Raw genomic sequence first — 22,531 nt, 5'->3', positions numbered from 1 at the left:
TTAGCTGCACACAACAACTGCACGCCGCTCTCTCACTGGTTACGTCTACGCCGTGTAGTTAAGAATTAACTTACGCCATATTCGTGTTGACCATGTGACAGCTACGCGCTCCTCCGACGTTGGCCGGTTTGTCCGGCGGTCAATGTCCAGCTGCTTCCCAGCAAAATAATTCTCCTGCCCGCAGCAGGGGAACGACGAGCTCTAACCTGGTCGCCACCGGGAGGGTTGCCGATCGGCGAAGACAATTGACAACCCCGCCGCCGTGTGATATGATCCGGGCTAGTTTTTTGTGATTTTGTGATAAGACTTTAAGACGTCACTCCATTAGTGTTAGCATGTCGGCTAGCTGTCACGCTTCTTGGTTCGTTTACATTCTCTGAAGCCGGGGCCAGATAATGACAAGCCGGACTAACTACAATGGCATAAAATATTGTTCGGGAGGTGCAAGAAGTCAACAATTTGGACCATTATGGAGTAATTTTGCCATGTTGTACTGAATAAATGCATTTTTAATACATTATTTTCCATTTAGCACAAGACTGTTATTTGTCATGACAATACCATTCATTTAGCTAAATACTTGGATAAAAAGAATATCCTGTAAAAACATTGGTGTAGAGAGATTGAAACAATGACATTTTGCTGCTCTCTTCATCGCATTTTCCTCATTTTGATTAATTCCCCCTCAATGGGCCAAATTTTACATCAGATGAAACCATGACCCTGCTGATGTCATCCTCCATTTGGTGACGCTATAGCGCTATAACGGTAGGCGGGATAAACGACAAATTAAAAGACTAATTTCTTCTCATCTGCGCTTTGCCAAATTGTTGTATGTAGTCGAATCGTCTCAAAATATGATTCTCATTCACATAATAATGCTATTTAAGACTTTTTTTATTGTCATACGCACTTCAAGTACAGTATTTTAACCTCACACCATCTTTTTTTTATAAGTTTTCTTCTCAAAGTTCCCAAAAAGCTCTCCAACACGACATCCACGTCCTAGGTTGCAGCCCTTTTTCGCCCAATTGCATAAGACGCCACAGATGTTGCACTCTTTCTCAGTTTGATTGTAAACTCGCTCGGAGGACGATTAGCGGCGGTGCTTGCAACAGTCCGTCTGTAGGATTCGCGAGACGCCGCGAGCCAAGTCTGAAGAAAAGCGCTTTCATGTAACTATTAGCATCTGCCGCGGACGAGTCGACGCGAACAAAAAAAGACAAAAACGAAGGATGTTAAATGAAACAACAGCTTGGCAAATTTGTAAGACTTCCACCCCCCCCTGCGGGCGCGCCATCGCAATCTGTTCAGAGCCCCGAAACAAACACGGTATTTTATTAAAAACTTCCAAACCTGCGAGAGCACGTTTCAGGGGAGCACCCGAGGGCAAAGACGATCTTAAAGTCGACGGCTGACTGCCAAAAAGTGCCCACAGGAGATGGCAAACTTTGATTTGAAGCAACAAAAAAAAGACTCATCGGATAATTGCCTTTCTTTTTTGCGTCGTACGAGAGCGAAAACATCACAGGATCAGACCACGCTGGCGTCATTAGGGTTTTTTGGGGGTAGGGCTGGGGGGGCTTTAATCTGACAAGTGATTAAAGCTTCGAGCATAACAAACACGCATGAAAAGAGAAGTACAGAGGACACTCGCAATGGAAAGAGTTGAAAAAAGACGTGAAATGTGGTCTAAATATTAAAAACGTCTTTGTTGGAATCTTTGTACCTTATAATACTGTATATAGTCTTTCATATATTATTGATTTAAGTTGTTTAAAACAAAGTAAAGCACTTGATCTTTTATTGAGGACTACATAAAATGTTTTTAAATGTTATTCTAGCAAGAAAAATGGAGTTGACGCACATGATGTACTTTTGCGGGCCACACAATTTGATACAGCGGGCTGGATCTGGTCCCAGGGCTGCAAATTTGACACCTAAAAATGTAGCTGGTTTGTCCAAAATTCAGCGATAATTCAGTGAGGATTTTGATCGAAAATCCGAACAAATCAAGGTCGAACAGCCTCGTGGAAAGTACCAGTGTTATCGCCATTGTGTCATATTTCAAAGGTCTTAGTTTTGTCTCCGTCTCGACTTCCAAAAGTCTTGTATCAGTTAATTCTGGTCTCAGGCAAATCCTGGTTTCGAAATGGTTTTTGTCTTTAATGCATCCTTGTTTTTACACTTAAAAATATCAAATATGACCTGGCTACAAGTCAGCGTCAACACGTGCGTATGTTGCGGCGAGACTCTCAGCTTTGTTGCAATGGCATTGTCAATAAATCCACATGTTCTGTCCGTTCCCAACCTGGGTAATCCTCCAAATCCCTTTTGTTGTTACCGCGTGAAAAGGCTCACGTAGTAAAAAAATAATTAGGTAGCTACAAACAATAGTTGGCGATGCATCCTGGGAGATAATGTCGTAAAACCCTATGACTAGTGTGTTTTTCAGAGGTGGAAAATGTACTTATAGTGTGTATTTAAGAAAAGATACTTATATAAAAAAATGACTTGTAAAAATATACACTGTCAAAATTAAATGTCCAGACAGTTAAGATTTATTTAGTAACATGTTATTTTAAGTATTAGTAACTCATCAATTTAAAATGAGCTGTGCTAAATTGAACTACAGTGATGTCCCATTTTTCGCGGTTAATGGGGAAAAACTGTGAAGTAGCAAAAAAAAAAAAAAAGAATTTAAAAAAAAAAAAAATTTTGGGGGGGGGGGTGTTCAATGTATTCAGATTTAGCATTGAAAAGAGATACATATAAGACAAGTTTTTTTTTCACTACCCCCCCAATATATACATATATAATAAAAAAAACCTTTATGATAACTTTTACACATGTGACTGCCCCACCGAATTATTTTTAAACAAAAATAAAGTAGAAAAATGCTTGTCTTTATTAAATGCTTCATTGAGTGAGTCCAATAAATATATTTCTCGTATGAGACCAAAGCGCCACATTCGTTTCTATTCAGCAAAGCCGGCACATTCAGCACAGGTTTCCGTATAGCAACTTCAACAATCAATTTGAATCCTTTCCATATCCCACTTCTACCGCAGTTGTTTGCTTGTCAGTTCCCCTGTCTTTAGTTTGCTTTTCACCCCTATAGCTGCTCCATATCGAAAAGGAAATACCAGGAGGCTCGCGGAGGGCGCCGCAGGGCGCTGGAAGAGGAAGATTGAAAAGAGAACCACTGCGTTCACATGTGCAGGCATGCACAGCGTCTTCTATGTTTTATCCAAATTTTATTTAACATCCATACATCGCTTTAGTATAAATATATGAATATATTTTGTTTTAAAAAAAGTTAGCGAGAGAGAAGTCGGCCCGGCCCGACCGTAAATAATCACACATACCGTATTGGCCCGAATATAAGACGGCCCTGATTATAAGACGACCCTCTTTTTCAAGACTCAAGTTTGAAAAAAGACTTTTTGAACACCAAATTAATTTTTATACAGAAAATAATTACAGTACATCCAAAACAAATGATTATAACAATATATTTGAGAGAAAAAGCATGTTATTTTGCCTCATTCAAATCTTAATATCTGAACATTTAAATATGTAAACTAAAGTGCAATCACATTCGTAAATGAATGGCTTCTGGATTTTGAAATGTAAATCAATATATTGTAATAAAACTAGGGCTGTCAAATTTATCGCGTTAATGGGCGGTCATTAGATTTTTAATTAATCACGTTAAAATATTTGACGCATTTAACGTACATGCCTGGCTCAAACAGATTAAAATAACAGCACAGTGTGATGTCCACTTGTTACTTGTGTTTTTTTGGTGTTTTGTCACCCTCTGCTGGCGCTTGGGTCTTTCTATCCATGGATGCTTTAACAGACTTAATAATGTTAATGCCATCTTGATTTATTGATATAATAAATACAGTACTTATGTACAGTATGTTGAATGTATATATCCGTCTTGTGTCTTATCTTTCCATTCCAACAAAAATTTAGATGGTTTGAATTACAATTCTTAAGTTGTGATTAACTCGATTCAAATTTATAATCGTTTGACAGCCCTAGATAAAACAACAAAATTTCAATAACTGCATTAACCATCAAAGTGAGGTCTAACTGTAAATGTAGTCTTGAAACAAATCTGAATAAGGAAAAACATTGCAATAAAATAATGCAAACTGGTTAAACTTAACCAGAGTAGCTAAGATTTGTCATGAGAGAACATTACTCAAGTTCAGCATTCGCTTCAATGATATCTGCCGCCATCCAGCGTCGTGAATGGGTATAATGTCTCGACCACGAATATAAGATGACCCACACTTTTTCAGTCTTATTTAAATGCAAAAAACACCGTCTTATTTTCGGGCCAATACGGTAAGTCGCTCCAGAGTATAAGACGCACTCTCTGCCAAACTATGAAAAAAAACCCGCAACTTTTAGTTCGAAAAATACGGTAAAAAAAATTTAAGCCCCAGAATCATAATTCCTTGCCCAGTCTTCCCACTCACCAGCCATCCTTAATTTACTTGAAAGGTCAACGATTGAGTCTTTAGCGCAGCCATTAGAAGCTAATAAGAAGACATTGACTCTGGAGTGAACCTTGTGTTTGATGACAGATCTGAAGTAAATGCAGCCTTGTCACTTGGCCCAAGATGTATCGCCAACCGTTAGAACAAGTACAACAAAGACTGAGTCAGAGGTCATTTCAGTCTGTTAGCTGTAACGTATTCCCTCGTTGTTGCGCTTTGAGAAACGCGATTCAGTGCGGCACGTGAATAGAATCAGGTCTTAATATGTGCGGTGGGAATGTATTATTTATGAGAGATTATCCTCATTAGTCAAAGGAACATTCTGACAGCGCAATCATTTGCTTTTTCTCAAGACGGCGTCTGCAGAGCTTTGAGTTTCTCTCCACTGTCCCAAACTAGTCACATTCCGTGACAGCTCTTCCCCACCCTCAAATCCCACCGCATTATCGTCCTCGTCGATGTTTTAACTAAACCTTGCTCTGATTTTTTTCCTCCCCCCTTCGCAGTTGCACACCGATCTGGATCAGGGGGACAGCGCGGTCAAGTACACGCTGTCCGGCGAAGGGGCCGGCTCCATTTTCACCATCGACCAAACCACGGGAGACATCCACGCCTTAAGGAGTCTGGACCGCGAGGAGAAGCCTTACTACACACTACGCGCGCAAGCCGTTGACCTCAACAGCAACAAACCCCTGGAGCCCGAGTCGGAGTTTGTCATCAAGGTGCAAGACATCAACGACAACGAGCCGAAGTTCTTGGAGGGGCCGTATCGGGCTAGCGTTCCTGAGATGTCGCCAGTAGGTAAGATGGAAAAACATGACCTAATCTTCAGTGAATTTAAATGGGTTTGGGGGAGGTTGGCAGCATATGAACGAATCCAGCTTCAAATGGATTGGATGTCCAGTGCCGTCAATGGCAGAAAAACTTGATTATTGGCAGTGAATGGGTATACGACAGATTAATCATCTGACGATTTTTTCGGTTAATGGAGGATTTCACCAAATTTTAATTTTAATCCAAGTTGGCAATCTAGATTTGTGATTATTTGGGCCCGAGCACCAAGTCGTGCCAGAGCTCTATTGGAATGCAAAGGATTATTATTATTATTATTTACATGGCAAATGAAAACGGCCAATTTGGAGGCCTTAACATGGCCAAAAACTCGCACATACATGCGGTTTGGCGTAAATTTCGATAATTTTGTGAATTTCGAAAAAAACGTGTCTAAAGGGCTCAGTGGTGCCCCCTTCAAATATTTAAAAAGGCATCCCCTATTAGATTTTTTTCAACGTACAGTGATGACATTTGAGGAGTCGATACCTTGTGCAAAACTGCTCCAGAAAGTGTCTTGCATCCATATTCCAAACCCAACAAGAAATCGACTATTTTGGATTGAATGGGAAATATTTATCGAGTTAGAGGGTGCATATCTGAGACATTAGCACCTAGGAAGTCAGGTGGATCCTCCTCAAAATTGGTGAGACTGTTCAGAATACATATGAGATCTTAAGTTATCAAAATGGTGAGTTTTCTTTCATGTGCCCGACCTGGGCAGGGTGCCAAAGTCGGCCTTTATTTTGGCAAAACGCCAAATTCATTAAATGACTAATAACTCCTTTTTCATATTTGTCATGTATGAGAGCTATCCCAGCCTGAACAAGACTGCATTTAAATATTACCCTTTATTACGAGACAGGCTCCTTTTCCAAGGGAAAAAAAAAAATTTGACCTCAAACCTGCATCAGGAGGGACTTAAGACACGTGTTCTGGTGCCTGATGAAAAATATTGAGGTTTTGTTGCAGAAATGTCCAAACAGGAAAGTGAAAATGACCATTTTGTGTCGCCACAATTTTTGAACAATCATAACTTGGCAAATATACAACATATCTACACTAAATTTCCTGTGCTCGGTGAGAGTCGTACCCTGAAGGGTCCTGTAGGGGTCATTAGCATCAACCCTACAGCGCCAACTAGAGGCAACAGAAAGTCACTCATTTTACCTATACATGCCCAGTGATTTTCAAGTTGTCATTGTAGTTACAATAACTTTTATAATACTATATTTTAAGGCCCATGTCCACATGTCTCTGTCTGTTGCTGTGACAACCCTTTGTTCACCATTAAAAGTAAGTAGATGTCTTCAGGGACTGAGGCAGCTTATAAAGTCATGAACTTTGGCTCACTTGGTCGGATTAATTTTGGTTTTGAATAAGGTCGTGGCTACACAGCTCAGTAGCGCCTCCTTTTTTGTAGGACTGCCTTCAATAGGGCTTTTTTCTCCTTGGTGTATGAATGTATTTTACATCCCCAAAAAGAGGCAAGTTCCGAGCATGTTAGGTTCTCATGAGATGATGAGAGGGGGACAATCTGCCACATTCAGACCTGCGCGTTGTCCGAGTTGTGCCAAACTTTGATGGCCCGTTCAGTCCTGCTAGCAGGCCTAGTTCTAATTGTTGTCTATGGCCGTCAATAGCAGTAAATCAGTTAAGAGTTTCAGACTGCCACGATGAATAAGTTAGGAAATGAATTGCTAACTATTTTTGATAGGTGATGAGTCGCTTAGAGACATTGGTTACTTCAAAATTGTCCAAAACCTGTTTTTTGAGCCTGTCAATTGCAATGATTTTTAATAAAAAAATAAATAAAATTAAAAAAAGAGTGAAAAGATAAAAAATTGCAGCACCTCTACCATGAACCGGATGTCCGAAAATCCACAGATACATGCAGTTATTGCTATTTGTTCAAAAACCTTGAGTTTCCTTCTGGTATCAATACTTTGTATGACGTTTGTCAGCACAAAAGGAAATGTGGGACACAGGGTTGAATCAAAGCCACGTTACAAAAAAGAATACGGAAAGCAATTTTAAGGAGCACAAATACATTTTATATTACTAAAATATTCACTATATTGAAAATAAAATTGTGAAAGCATGGGCAGATTTTCATGACCAGCCAAAGCTTAGCTCTGTTTGTAATGATATCCTTCTGCCATTTATTCAGAGCACTTGTGTAAGATCTGGGTCGACTTGTCATCTGAATGAATTATAATATTCTATTGGCCTTCATTATCTAAGCAACAGGGAGTAAATGCAAACGGAGCCCTGGGGAACTCCACTTTTAATTTTCAGTGGCAATGAGGTGTAACTACTAATCAACAGTAGGTGGATCCCTATCCTATCCCAAACAAATCCCGCTAGAAGCCTTAAACGAAAGTGTTGGAAGGGCGGTGTTGCGCTGAGAATTTGTCGGAAGCAAGACCGAGGTACAAAGTGTTCTTTTTCCAGGCTGTTGGGGAACTGGAAGGGAAACGTTGAAGCAAAGAGAGGTTTCTCTTTCTTTGAAACACTCAAAACTCGACAACTTCTGTCAACACGTATAGCCTGGATGAGCGTCAGTTTTGAGAAGAGTGAACGTTTCAACATTTGGATGGATGTAAGAGAAATATACTAAACTATTGCAGTTTTAAAGACTTGTGGTGCCATGTTTTCCAAGAAATTACTCTTGAATTAACCTTTGCCCAATCTACCAAATATGGCAATGTTTTGAATTTATATGCTGAGGGCAAAAATCTTTAGTGTTTGTTTTTCTGTAATTTCAATGTCTTGCATCACAGCACCCACCGTTACAATTGCCATTGACTGAATAGTTCCAGATCCAAACAAGTCATAGGTCCAGAAGCCCTGTAAAAATCGTTTCTAGCTTGTTTCCAAGGTCCATCATATTTACAAGCTGTTCTCTCTGTTCACTTGTCGAAAAGGTGACGGTGCGTCTACAAAGTGTACTTTTCCAGGCTGTTGAAAAACTATAGTGCAGATGTCAATGATGAGAAGTATTTTCCTCAAAAGCCTTCAGGGTGGATGTCAAGGTGGCAGCAGTGGCAGGATTTCAGATGTTGTCTAATATATTTCAAGTTGTAGCTTTCAAAAGGATCATAATGTGTCATGTTCCATCGGCTTACAAAACTCGACTTAACACGAATGTCGGGGAAAAAAATAGCTGCATGAGAAAAAGTTCACACTTGAGAGAAAGCAAATGACGAATGTACATAATTAGTGCAACATCAGTGCGCTGCCTCGTGTTTATGAGCTATAAATGTAGCATTTTTGTTGATAGCTTTCATAATGAACCCGCAGATTTGTTTTTCACAGTCAGCTCTCTTTGTTCAGAGTTTAGTCGAGTGCAATTTCTCCGTGTGGCTGTTTTTCAAGCAAAGCCTGCGTTCACCTTCACGGCGGAAGCGGAATCACGTTTGTAATTGTAGAAGTGAAAACCTCTGCAAGGTCACCGAAGCCCCAGAGGGCGGCGTCGAAGGAGGGCCGCCTCGGAATAAATAATTCAGGTCATTTTCTTGTTTTGAAGGGAAACACGGCGACATCAGTCAGCGCAACCTCGAGACTATTGAAAAAAAAGCGCCCCGAGAAGTCCGGTTTTTACTTGTTGTCTTGTGCTGAGTCAGTCCGTACCGATCAGGAGCTGTTCTTTTCCTCCCTGCCCCGGAGGCCGCCGAATCACTGACTGCCATCATGCCGACAAAGTCGATGCATGCTAAACATGACACGTCTGCAGATTCAGCAAAAAAGTTGAGTGGATTTATTATATTGTCAGAGTTCCCTAAAGCGATAACAAGACTGACGGTAATACACTTACAAAGATGGATGCCGTAGAGAGCGGACAGTAGAAGTGCGGGGTTCAGGTAGGGTTTGGTTTAGGTTTAGGAGCTATTGATTATTTCAGTAACTGATTAATCTATCAGTTCGTATAATCGAGTAATCGGATTAGGAACATTTAATCCGTTGCAGAATCAATTTTAGGAGATGTAAAACAAAGGCTTGCCAAGATTGCACTTTCAAAACAGCATAAAATGCGAATACGAAATAACGTTCCCGAGTGTTTTCTCAAACTGCAGAATTGCACTGTCAATTTACAAGAGCAATAAAATTTTAAAATAAATGAAAACACCTGACCTTAGGCTCAAATGGTATGAAAAATGTAATAATTAAGGAAAGAAGTACAACAAAAGAACATCTGGCTAACTTGCATAGCAAAAGTCCGCTAGCTCAGATGCTAAAAAACATTGGTATTTTTTTTTTATTTAAAAACGCTCTTAAAAATTTGTTCAACACATCATATTCCCACGAAAAACTGCTAAATATACGTCTAAACTGAATTAAGAATCCATAAACATTCATATTCGCTCAAATAAAAACTTACAACCTTATGCTAGTCTTAACAGGGAGCAGCTGGATCCAGCCATGTTAGATGAGTTATGTCATATTTACTCTTCCACTAGAGGGCATTGTATCCACCCAAATCAATTAAAACTAAATGCAAACACTTTCAGAACAAACCATTGCAACGCCACTCTAATTAAATGAATCCTCGAAGCAGCAAAATTTGACTCGAAGCTTTTTCTAATTGAATTATTCGAGTTAATCGATTAATCATTGCAGCACTATTTAGGTTTGAACAACAAAATTTGAGAAATGGTTAAGGTGTCAGGTTGGGGGTTTTCCGATTTAGAGGTTGAAAAACTTGAGGGTTTCAAATCAAAGTTAACCTGAAAAGGTTATGTTCACATGTTATTTTCACATTTTAAATAATAAAAGGGTTTAAATAGGATTTCTGTTTTATGTAAGGGTTTTAAATTCCGATTAGACTTAAAGGAGGGTCAGACAAGTATTTCAAAAAGGGTATGTCTAAATCGGAGTTATGATTTGAAAACAGGATTCGTCAGCTGATTTAGGGTATGGCTAATATTAAAGTTTCAAACCAGGGTTTAGGTTAAAAAAGTAGATTTTCTAGTATAAAACATTTAAAATGACCTTTATTCATCTTTAATGCAAGGGTTCTGGTTCCACGTTGAGGCTTCAAATCAAGATTAGGGTTCTAGTACCATAATACAGCTTTTAAAATGGAATTAATTGGAAGGTTTAAAACCTTTGTTTGAGTTTCAGAATTTTTACTCAAAGGCATAAGTGAGACGTTTCATAAGGTTCTCTTGTCACCTGAACGTCACCTCCTGTCCTGTCCGCTCTATCGGATAAAGACGACGGTCAAGCCAAACTGAGTGCAGTTGGAGAGTCGCAGGTTGAGCTCCAACCGGCGGGCAAAGCCGCCTCATCGCTCGCCCTGCGGACTCCTGACATTTAAGACTGAGAGAGAAAGAGCAAGGCCGCTATTCATGGCCCATCCCCGGGAGAGCAGATCAAGGTAACCCGCCGGAAGAAGAGTTGCTCTCCTTTGGAATGGCAATGACGACCTCAGAGCAGAAACAAAAACAAAACACAAAAAAGAACAACACTCTGGAAGTGTTTACCGCCAGATACAAGTCGACCCAACCCTCGTGTCACCATGGCAACAAATCTCCAGTTAATGAGATGATTGACAGAACGCTAATTAGGTGAAACTGATGATCCCACAAACATGTCTGATGGATTTCGCCTTCCTGTTATCAACACGATTTAATATTATAATAGATTTATTTACAAGAACGCATTAAAAAACATCGGCTCACGCTTGGCTGGATATGACAACAAATGATAACGAGTCATTAAATGATTATCTCCCTATAGGGTGCTCAGTAAAATGTGTGATTTGTTTTAACGTTCCAAGCTCATTCTTTGATTTTACTTGTTTGTCATGTATAACAAGAAAAAAATATATTTACTCTTGCGAGGCCATTGACGGTGCTAGATATCCAATCCGTTTCGTGCCGTCAATGGGGACCTCAGTTAAAACCGTGAAAGGGTTAAAGCAACTTTGGTTCCTCAATCACGTCAATAGCAGCTAATTGGTTAACTTGTTGAGTGAATTGGGGGGGAAATAAGGCTGTTGTTCAAAGTGGTTCCTTTAAAACGGCTGACTCGCTGTTGCATTTTTGACATGGTATTACCGCATTGGCCCGAATTTAACCAGTGTTTTTTGCATTGAAATAACACTGAAAAAGAGGGGTTCGTCTTCTATTCACGGTCTAGACATTATACCCATTCACGATGCTAGATGGTGCCAGATATCATTGAAGCGATGTTCTGTCATGACAGATCTCAGCTACTCCCCCATTCACGACGCTAGATGGCGGCAGATATCATTGAAGCGATGTTCTGTCATGACAGATCTAAGCTACTCTCAAGTTTAACCAGTTTGCATTATGTCATTGCAATGTTTTTCCTTATTCAGATTTGTTTGAAGACTACAGTTACGGTTAGACTTCACTTTGACGGTTAATGCAGTTATTGCAATTTTGTTGTTTTATCACAATAGATTGGTTTATTTACATTTCAAAAACCAGAAGCCATTCTTTTACGAATGTGATTGCACTTTAGTTTACATATTTAAATGTTCAGACATTAGGATTTGAATGAGGCAAAATAACATGCTTTTTCTCTCAAATATATTGTTATAATCATTTGTTACGAATGTACTGTAATTACTTTCTGTATAAAAATCAATTTGGTGTTCAAAAAGTCTTTTTTCAAACTTGAGTCTTGAAAAAGAGGGGGTCATCTTATAATCAGGGCCGTCTTATATTCAGGCCAATACGGTATTCCTTAAACTCTCCATAAACCTTGTAAAGATAAAACAAGCAGAGGTGGGTAGAGTAGCCAAAACCTTTACTCAAGTGAGAGTAGTGTTACTTCAAAATAATATTCCACAGTAATCATAGTCATCCAAAAATGTACTCAAGTAAAAAAGTAGTTCGTGAAAAGAATACCAAAGTAATGGGCAACATTTTGAGTAACTGCTTATATTTTTGTGGATTGGATTTTTATTTTATTTTTTTTAAATAATGGTATATTTTTAGTGAGCACAAAGTTATTTATATGAACTGTTGTTATAATGATACTGTACAGTAACCCATTACATAACCACATTAAGACAAAGAAATACCAAAAAAATAAAAAATTCGGTAACACTTTACAATACGGGTCCCTCAATAACATTAGTAAATGCATTTTTAGACAATAACTAATGTTTAATTAATATTACAATAATTAATATAATTGCTTATCTCACATTGATTCATATAATAATTAACATGAGTTAAAGCATTAGTTCATGCATTAGTTAATACATAACCAGACAGTAACTAATGGTTTGGTAAAATTAAAACTATATATAGGCCTATATAGGGTTGGGGTTTAGGGTTTGTTTTGGTAACTTAAGCATTTATAATTTAATAAGGGTCTAAAAAGCATTCAGTAAAGGTTAATAAAGGTTAAGGTGGGGAAACTTAAGCATTTATAATTTCTTAGTTAAGGGACACAAGTACTACACTTTACAATAAGGGTCCAAAAAACATTCAGTAATGGTTAATTAAGGTTAAGTAATACTGATGAGCAGTGTTGTTAATAACGGCGTTACTAACGGCGTTATTTTTTTCAGTAGTGGGTAATCTAATTAATTTTCTCATCTTGGCAACGCCATTCCCGTTACTGAGGACGGAAAGGCATGAGTTACTATGTGTTACTATATTGGTCGAAAAGTCTGAGGGAGACGGACTCACCGTGACGACAGAGCAGTCAGGAGTGGGGAGGAGGCAAGAAAGTTGTGACGCCGAGCAAACGCGATGCTAGGTAGCTCCAATAATACATGTTGTAGCCGATAGCCTTCAAACTACGCCCGCATGTTATGGTAGATATGGTAGACATGGTAGATATCACATATATGGTATATAGATATAACTAGATGCAAAATGACAGACACGGCACTAGATGCGTTAGTAAACAGCTGCCATCTTAAAGCAGTAGACTTTTAACTTTTAACAGTTGATTCAGGGTAAATTAGGGTAAAGAATTGGGCTCGCGCCAATTGTACCAAAAACGTTTAACAAAAAACTTCACATAGTGTGGCCAATGTTTTTGTTTTTTTTGTTTTTTTTTTGTTTTTTTTTGAGGAAAAAAAAAAAAAAAAAAAAAAAAGGAATTATCACCAATTACTTTGCCAAGTAACTAATTACTCTTACATTCAGGTAATTGAGTTACTTACGCAATTACATTTTGGGAGAAGTAATTTGTAACTATAATTAATTACTTTTTTTCAGTAAGATTAACAACACTGCTGATGAGGTACATTCATGTGAAATAATACCAGGTTAGGTTAGCAGCACTCAAGGACTCACAGAGCAATGTTTCTCATTTTAAAATAACAATCACTAACTAGTACCAGTATACATCAATAACTTTTTATTAATTCACAAATGTATATGTGACTTAATGCTAAGTAATGAATTATATATATTTTATAACCTAACCTTAAGTATGGTATTATTTCATGTGAACGTACCTCATGAGTATTACTTAACCTTAAAGGACCCTTATTGTCAAGCGTTACCAAAAACTCATTGAATTCCAATAAGAGACAAAAAATACATAAATGAAGCAATATTCGTCCAAAGAGCATGATTGCCCTCTGGTGGAGCAGTAGTTCCTAGTTTGAATAGTAAAGAGTTCCTTAATCATTACTATTTTGAAATAAAAAGGATCTAATCTCCGGTTTTCCGTGGTCAATCGGTGCAAAAAAAAAAAAAAAAACTGGGGGAGAGGTTAAAATCTGCACTTTCGAGTCATGTTGAGTGCTTTAAGGACCCCACATGACTGAACAAGCTGGCATGAAGATAGAACGGCAAGCTTGCGTCTGATTGGTATTATGGAGTCATGTGATTATTGTTCCGACGTCTCATTGGTGAAATCGGAAGAGCTACTTACTACTACTACAGCTGCTATAGCTACTTAGCGTCGCTGGCAACAAAAATATATAAATCTAATATGTAGAATAAAGAGGAAAAATGTAACGACTCTTGAGTAGCCCAAAGTAGTCGAGTAAGAGCAGCGTTTTTTTCTTCCCAAATCTAATCTAAGTAAAAAGTGTAGTTTAGGAAAACTATTCATAGATGTACATTTTTCTCGAAAGGTTACTCAAGTAAATATAAAAGTACATGTAACGCGTTACAACCCACCTCTGAAAATAATTTAAGGCAGTATCAATCAAAACAAGATTTGGTAGGCATCAACTGCAAGAAGATGCAGGAACCGTTTCTGAACTTTAACAGAAAGTCGGCTATTTTAGTTTAAAATCAGTGATTCATTTTTCATTGATTAAAGCAACTCTAGCTAACTTTTAATCTTTTATCAAATATTTTCATAACATTTGTGATGATATGTCGTCTGACTGACTGACTGATTAGTTGAATGAAACCCCTTTTATATCTTGAGGGGGTCTGTATTGCTTTAACCGGCACTAATTAACTTTGAGGAGAGTGGCAGGAACCCTGCCATCCAAAAAAAACTACAAATGTGATGCCTGCTTTACGGGATACGTTACGTCATCCTTTCCCCAATCATTACAAAGACGGAAGTCGAAGCGAACACTGACGAGTTTGGGTGGGGGGCAGTGTTGTTTTTGGCAGCCCTTTTGATTTTCCTCTAAGTCTTTTGGACGAAAATACTTATTAGTCTCAGTCATATTTTAGTGATTTTAAAACGTGTTTGTCTCATTTTTGTTAACGAAAACTCAGACTAAATTTGTCTAGTTTTAGTTGCCAGTTACTCAAAATGTTTTCATCTCCAAAACAAAAGAGTTTTAGTCCAAAAATAAATATAGGTTTCCAACAATTTCGAATGAACATTGACAGTCGAATGAACACTGACAGTCGAGCGCATATTGTAGCATCCACAAGGACAACACCAACTTTCTAGTAATGATACACTCTTAGCAGCTAAACAGTACATTACTTTCACTAGCCTGATGCTAACGTGAATGCAATGCTAACGCTAAGAGTTACATTTAATGTGTTATGAAAGCTCAGCAGAGACCTTTAAAGGCTAAACAACATTGCATATTCTGTACTGTCAAGATAAGAAAACAAATCTTACTGTGTGTTGCAAAACAAGCAAGCCTGGAGAGGAAAGGACACTGGTGAGTTGGGGGTGCAGAACCTCACAAGTCACACAATGAGACACTGCTACGATACAAGCTAACTACACATAAAATGTCACACATTGTGAACATGTGATCGAAACTATGGCACATTTTCGTCTCGTTCCCGTCTTGTCAGACTAAAACTGGCATTGGGTTTGTTATGTTTTGGTCTCCCAAGAGACGTTTTTAGCTTGTCGTCTCATCATGGTCATGAAAAATAATTCGTCGACGAAATGTTTTTGTTATAGTCATCGTTGACGAAAACAACACTGCTGGTGGGGGTTAGCCACACTAAGCCACACGTTTGCTAACAGTCCTATGCTATTGTTTAGCCACAACTGGATTCATTACCTTATTACTATTCATCCTTCACACAGCCACTAGAAACAGAAATGTCGTTTGATGCTCATGGGAAACTCAGTCTTCCTTAAGCCAAAACACTATCGCTCTTGTCCACCGACGTCGCTAAAATCGACCAAAACTAAAAAGTTACCAAGCATTGCTTTAAATTAACCCCTTGTAAAGTCAGGACGGACCATTCACGAAAATATACTTGCAACTTTCGAACTGCGAATGTGTTCACTATCCACTGAAATATTTTCATGTTATTATTATTTTTAATAACAGTGTAGAACCAACCAATCCTGAACTCAATCAAACACTTTTAAAGTCAATTAATCACTAAGCCAACAGTCCACAATTTTCCAACAAAGAGACTGTCACACATATCTATTACAAAAACAGCCAGAGACCACTCTTCGCAATCTACGTGTCACTCGGACGTTAAAAGGCAGTCGAAGGCCTTTATTGCAGGCTCCGGTTGCCACGGTAACTGCGTGGCACACTCTGCTATTAAGCTCGTCTGTCTGTCGCGGCGTGGGCGGGGTGTCAAAGTGGACCGCCGCTCCTAACCTAATAGTCATCTAAGACTCGCCGAGTGACATTGAAATGAGAGGAAGACGCCCAACGGGCGTGGCGTCTGCTTTTTTCTTTTTTTTACGTTTGCGTATTTTTAACCCCACGTTGTTAGCAAATAGCAAGTAAACATGTTACTACTCTGTTTGTACTGGTTTAACACACAAAACTACAAGCAGGAATTCTCACACTTGTTTGGTTCATCCATGGGTGCAATTTCCAGATGTCTGCAGAAGCAATATTCACACTGCATTTGTAACTTTGACTTTGAAGGAATCTGGTTTCAATTGTAAGTACAGTAAAATAATGTGTGCAAATGACACGGGAAACTCTCGCATACAGCGCATAATGATGCTAACTTTTATTCCTGGTCTCTCACCTGGCTCGGGATTATTTCTGTTCCTGGCCTCGGGCGGACACGTTCTATTTAAAGACTTGCAAACACGAGAGCCGCTGAGGACATGGGATGTCCTCTGCTCGGCCGCGCACAATGAGACACACAATGACGGCTTTGTTAGCCGCTAATCTTCCTCACCTAATGTTTTAATGCCATTGTTTCAAGCTGCTCGATGGATAAATCTTGTTTCATATGCAGCTTGTTTAAATAGGATAGCGCTAGATTAGCATAGGAATGTCAGCATGGTGGTCATGGACGTTTGGAAAGTATTGAAAGCACTGTTTGGTGTCCATTAAGTCCATGTCATTGACTGTGATAGACGACCAATCATGTGGCTTTTTCATCCTCCTGCTGTGATTTGAAATTGGTTTGTCATTTGTAGACATCCAACCCAATTGAACAGTGAGCAGGCATGAAATGGGTCAGGGGTTAAAAAAAAGGTGAGAAGGGTGTGAAGGAAATATGTTCCGGTACACTGTACAACCCAACAAAATATTGAGCTCTGTCGACCCACACTGTGTTTCAGTGATCTTCAGGAGTTACCACACAGTGTGATCTTAGGCACTAAATGATTTGATTCGATTACGGTTCAGGGTGCTACGATTCGATTATTGAACAATGATCATGGACGATTATCACGATTATCGATGCCTCATATATTACTAATTGATAAAGTAGCCAAACAAATGTATGCCCATTATTTATTTAAAAGATCCTAATGATTCAACAGGAACGATGGAAACATGCCCATACAACAAAAAGCTGCCCTTAAACAGACTTTTTTTAACAAGAAAGTGCAAAAACATGAACCATTTTAAAGGCAGTACTTATTTCTCAACATGCCTATACAACACACAGCTGATCTTGAGATGCTCTTTTTCACAAGAGGGTGCAAAAACAGCTGTTTGAAAGGCAGTTCTTAATTCTCTCAACAATACAATAAAAATTTACACAAGTAGAATGAATTCCACATTTTCTGGTAACAAACAAAGTGTCTTTAGAAATAAGACTTCTTTGAACCAATATACTTTGTATTCACAGATTTCTGTACCATTTCGCATGTTTTTAGGGTTACCGCTGTACTTAGTCCTGGTTTTACACGTTCTGGACTAACTTTTGTACACCACCAAACAATGCACAATTTGACATTAAAATACATGTTAGCAAAGTCATTAATTAGCATACGGCGCTAACTAGTGACATCTCAAAAAAAAAAAACAATAAAGGCTAAATAGTCTAAGAGGGTTCGTGTACTCACCTCTTGTAGACGCACACGGGACTTTGCAACACACATTTTCCAATTAACTCATTCACTCCCAGCTATTTTCACCGGAGCAAGGCCCTTCGCTCCAAGCCGTTTTACTGGATTTTAATTGATTTTGCAAGGCCCACAGAAAATTCTGTTCTATTGCTATAAAAACATGGAACCCACCAAAGAAAGATTAGATTCTCTTCTTTCAGCAGAAAAATAGTTCATATCTTTTTCCATCATTTAGAAATCAGCATTAGAAAATAGCTTAGTTTCAGCAATTTTCCAATTTCTGAGTAAAAAACAGAAATTGAGCTTTTTGTGAAAGCATACATTTCAAACATAACTTTGACTTTAACACAGCTATTTTTTGCTTTAGTTACATCCCAAACATCTGAATAATGTTTTCCTTTTACAAAATAAAATAAACAAGACAAATAGAGCTTTTGATCGCAAAGTAACAATTTATTTATACATAACTAAACTACTGAACTGTTGAACTATTTGCGCACATAACAACGGGGAAGGCTCTCGGCTGCTCCCGGTTGAATGAGGTGGCTCCCAGTAATCTGATGAGTTCGGATCAAGATCGGTCTCACTTTTTTCATCATCTTCATCGTCGGTTTCAACCTCGGGCTCAGGAGTAACGCAACATGAGCTTCGCAGAACGCATGTGGAACATTACGCTGTTGTGGACGTCACAGTCTGTCTCATCAAGATAGATTTTTTTTTTTTAATCCTTCTTTGACGATGGTTTCGTTTTCTTTTCAAAACACTCCTCCAGTGTCATTTGTCTTTTTTTTCCCATTCGTTCTCCACATTTTTCTCAAATTCTCACGCGTCTTCACAAGATCCATCCAACTTCCGTTTCCTGACTATTTTTCTTTAATTCCTTTCTTGGCCCGAGATGAGTTCTTACCAAATGCGCTACTGACCTCCAGTGGCCAGTTTTATTGCTTTAGAATGGGTTTTGAGCTTTGTGCATTGTATCTTAGATACATAGGAACCTATAGATGCCTCGTCAAAAAAAAAAATAAAAAAAAAATAAAAAACACTGAAGATTTTTTTGACACTAAAGAAATTAAAAATAGAACGTATTTATACGTTTTTGGGAGCAAATGAGTTAACACGACTTGAACCTACAGCTGGACAACTGAAAGGCATGAAGCAACAAATATTTCTCTTCCACTCTCGCTCGAAAAAATTACTTGCTTACAGAAGCGCGACCGCCGTGTTCCTGGCTGTCTCATGCACAAATTTATTTTCAAGTCTTTTGAAAAACACTAAATCTCTCACTCAGTAACCAACTGCATCAATCATAACAATGTGCGTCTGTTAAAGGTGTCCGGGCGGCACCCAGCCCCCCCTAAAAATGTTCTCCTCAGATCTACGCAATTTACGTAAGTCACCCCTTTTGACTTCAAAACAGCGAATTTCACCGAACGGTGAGAGATTTTCATGCCTGAGAGAGGGTGGAAACCAATGAACGTCCATTCATTTGCTGCTAAACTTCCTCGTTTGAATGAATTGGACGTCTATCAAATTATGAAACAAATATAAAGTATTAAATCTGCAATGAATGTAACAGAATTATTATTGTGACAGTAATCAAAGAAGACGCAAAGTTGTTTAATGATCAAAAAAAAACAAAAAAACTTTCTATTTCTGATTGAAATAAAACTATTAAACATTAGAGTCAAGCAGCATTTCTCAGCAATATGAGGCTTGTATTTGCTTATCATTGAATCATAACTTCACAATATGCAAAAGCACTAAACATTCCATAGCATCCATATGTTTAACGTAATTAAACATTTAAAAGCATGTGTTTCATAATTGAAAAGCCACCGTAAATAATGACTAATCCTACGAGGCAAGGTGGATCCAACATGTAATTACGCCACTTGGATGGCTGCCATGCTAATAACATTGGCAAACGTGGCTCTTTTTATTTCCCTCAGTGGAAAAAAAAATACTATGACTGCCTCACGTTTTCTGTTTCTTTATCAGGCTAGTTTGATCAAATGTTTGAATTATTGCATGAAATCATGTTTTATCTCTCCAGGTACGTACGTGACGCAAGTAACGGCCACCGACGCGGACGATCCTACATATGGGAACAGCGCCAGAGTGGTGTACAGCATCTTACATGGACAGCCCTACTTTTCAGTGGACCCGAAAACTGGTAGCGATACTTAATATAATACATTTTTTTTTATTTAAGGATCATCTTTGCAGTGTCATTTCACGCGAGGCAAAATTGACATTTTGGCAGGCCGGCAACATCCAAATGTTTCTATTTAACATTTCATCGCCTCGGCGCTTTGTCGCTGACTGGCTAACAATTGTTTACAGCCGCCGCTTGAAAATGACCAAACACAATTATGGCGAAACATTACCGCTGTTATTTAGTTGGTTGTTTATGCCTGCGCTCTGCTGGAGTCAATGCAGCGGAAATGTCGGTAAAAGCTTTGTGGATTGGCATTTGAATTGTGAGACAGGGAGATTTTTTTTCCTGCATACTCAAATTATGCAGTTTTTCTGCAATCAAAACAATTCTCAGGTTTTCAAATTGTGGGTGTCGAAATTTTGAACAGATTCCTAAAAAATGGGAGATAAAATATTCAAAGTGGTCGTTTCAGGGCCATTGACGGCATTGGAATACAGATTCATCGCAAAATTTGATAGTTGTAAAACTAGTCGACAGATTAAACATCTATTCATCACAGATTTGACAGTCGTGAAATTGGTTGAAATATTATTGAAACTATGGAATTCAATGATGGGATTAGGGCTGCAGCTATCAAATGTTGTAGAAAATCGAGTATTCCACTCAAAATTCCATTGATTAATGAAGTAATTTGATTTGTAAAAAAATTAGGTAAAATTATAAATGTACATGTGAAAACAAGACATTAAACCTAATATAGAACCAATTTTTAGACAATGTCTTTTAGATGTACATTGTTGAAAACAACAAACAATTGCATCGCAGATGTGACTAGAAAAAACATTCACAGCTTTCGCTCAAAAAAACAAGATCTTATGGGGGGGGGGGGGGGGGGGATCTATTTCTCTCCTAAAAATGTCATTACGCTTGATAACACCCCAGATAGCAGACCAACACTGAAAAAACGTTGATTTTCCATCAAAATCATCAGTATGGTTGACATCGAAAATGTGACGTTGAAACAACGTTGTTCTATGGTATGTCAGGTGATGGTTGGATTAACATTGTTTTATAGTTGATGAACTAATGTTCACAAATAGTTGATTTATGACTGACCGGGAAATATGATTGAAAAGTCATTGAATTATGGATGAGCGAGTGTTTTAGTCGAAAACATAAGATTGATTCAGCGTTGTTCTAATATTATTCATACTCAGATGACGTTTAGGTTTTGTAAGGATTTCAACGTTGAAACAACATTAATTGAGGGTGCAAAAATGACGTTGATTCAATGATATAAGATCGACAGCGGAAAGTTGATCCAACATCTTTTCAACGTTGGTTTGCTATCTGGGACATCACTTTGATGTTAGGTGTTTTTCCCATGTTTCAATTGGATTTCAATTTGTGTCAAGATATTTTTAGGTTTTAGTTAAGTTTTAAGTTTAAGTCTAAACTGTAAATCCTGCTAGGATTTTGAGATTTTGCAGCATTCAAAATAAAAGTAGGATATCTGCTGAATTGGAGCACATTAGGCCACAGTGCTACTTGGTGTATTATCCCTCAATGACTACCGAGCTAAAATTGACTGTTAGCTTTATTATGTTTTTATTTAACAACCTCATCACTCTACAGCGCTGTTTTTACAGATTATATAAAGCCTGTATGAAAGACACGTTAGCCATGCATCAACAGTAGTCTTAACCCATTTTATCCCGAATTTTCCCCAGACATGCAAACTACCAAACCGGGTTGCCCCTTTCAGTAATCAATAATAAAGAAAAAAATAATTTAAAAAAATATTATTGTTTTCTGGTCACTATTGTGACCGGCGGGTTGAAATGGGTTAACAGAAACCTACCCCTCTGCAGCGCTAACGTTATGCGAGCAAATTACAGTAACGTTAATCTCATTTATTAGCACTATGTTAACTTAATTTTACCTTGTCCCGAGTATCGCTCCTCTGCTCTTGGAGTAAACGTGGTGCCTTCGGTGGAGCGGGGGCTAGGTGGGAGGGTCGTGCGGTGGCGCCCGGCCCAGTTTTGGGGGCGGAGGGGCCGGGAGTAGTCGGGGCCGGGCAGGGGTAGTGTTAAGCAAGCACTGTCTTACAGCGAATACATAAAACTGTGTTCGCCTTGGTCTCCAGCTTGAAATGCTCCCACATTGTTGACATTTTCTGCTTTTTCTTGGCGCCTTTCTCTTCACTTTCGTCGGCTTCTTTGTCATTACCTCTATTTTCATCCATGATTTCTTACCTCTATTTTCATTCGTGATGAAATCAAATATATCTGCTGCCTCTCCCTTCTTCCTCTACGCACGTGATGTCAGCGCATTATGCCGCATTAAAAATTGTCCGGGCAAAACG

The 22,531-nt window shown here is 38.5% G+C and overlaps 1 protein-coding gene across 1 annotated transcript in view; it reads left to right on the top strand.

Annotated features, from left to right (window-relative positions):
- Positions 1-22,531, top strand: part of LOC130908488 (cadherin-12-like) — a 209,307-nt gene that overhangs the window by 114,926 nt on the left and 71,850 nt on the right. Inside the window, exons 3-4 of the mRNA XM_057823947.1 lie at positions 5,024-5,318; positions 20,062-20,181. Coding sequence (XP_057679930.1) covers positions 5,024-5,318; positions 20,062-20,181 — 415 coding nt within the window. The remainder of the gene's footprint in view (positions 1-5,023; positions 5,319-20,061; positions 20,182-22,531) is intronic.

Source organism: Corythoichthys intestinalis, chromosome 20, assembly GCF_030265065.1.
Source record: "Corythoichthys intestinalis isolate RoL2023-P3 chromosome 20, ASM3026506v1, whole genome shotgun sequence".
Taxonomy (NCBI): Eukaryota; Metazoa; Chordata; class Actinopteri; order Syngnathiformes; family Syngnathidae; genus Corythoichthys; species Corythoichthys intestinalis.
The sequence above is the reverse complement of the archived record's forward strand: the minus strand, read 5'-3'. Positions and strand labels throughout refer to the sequence as shown.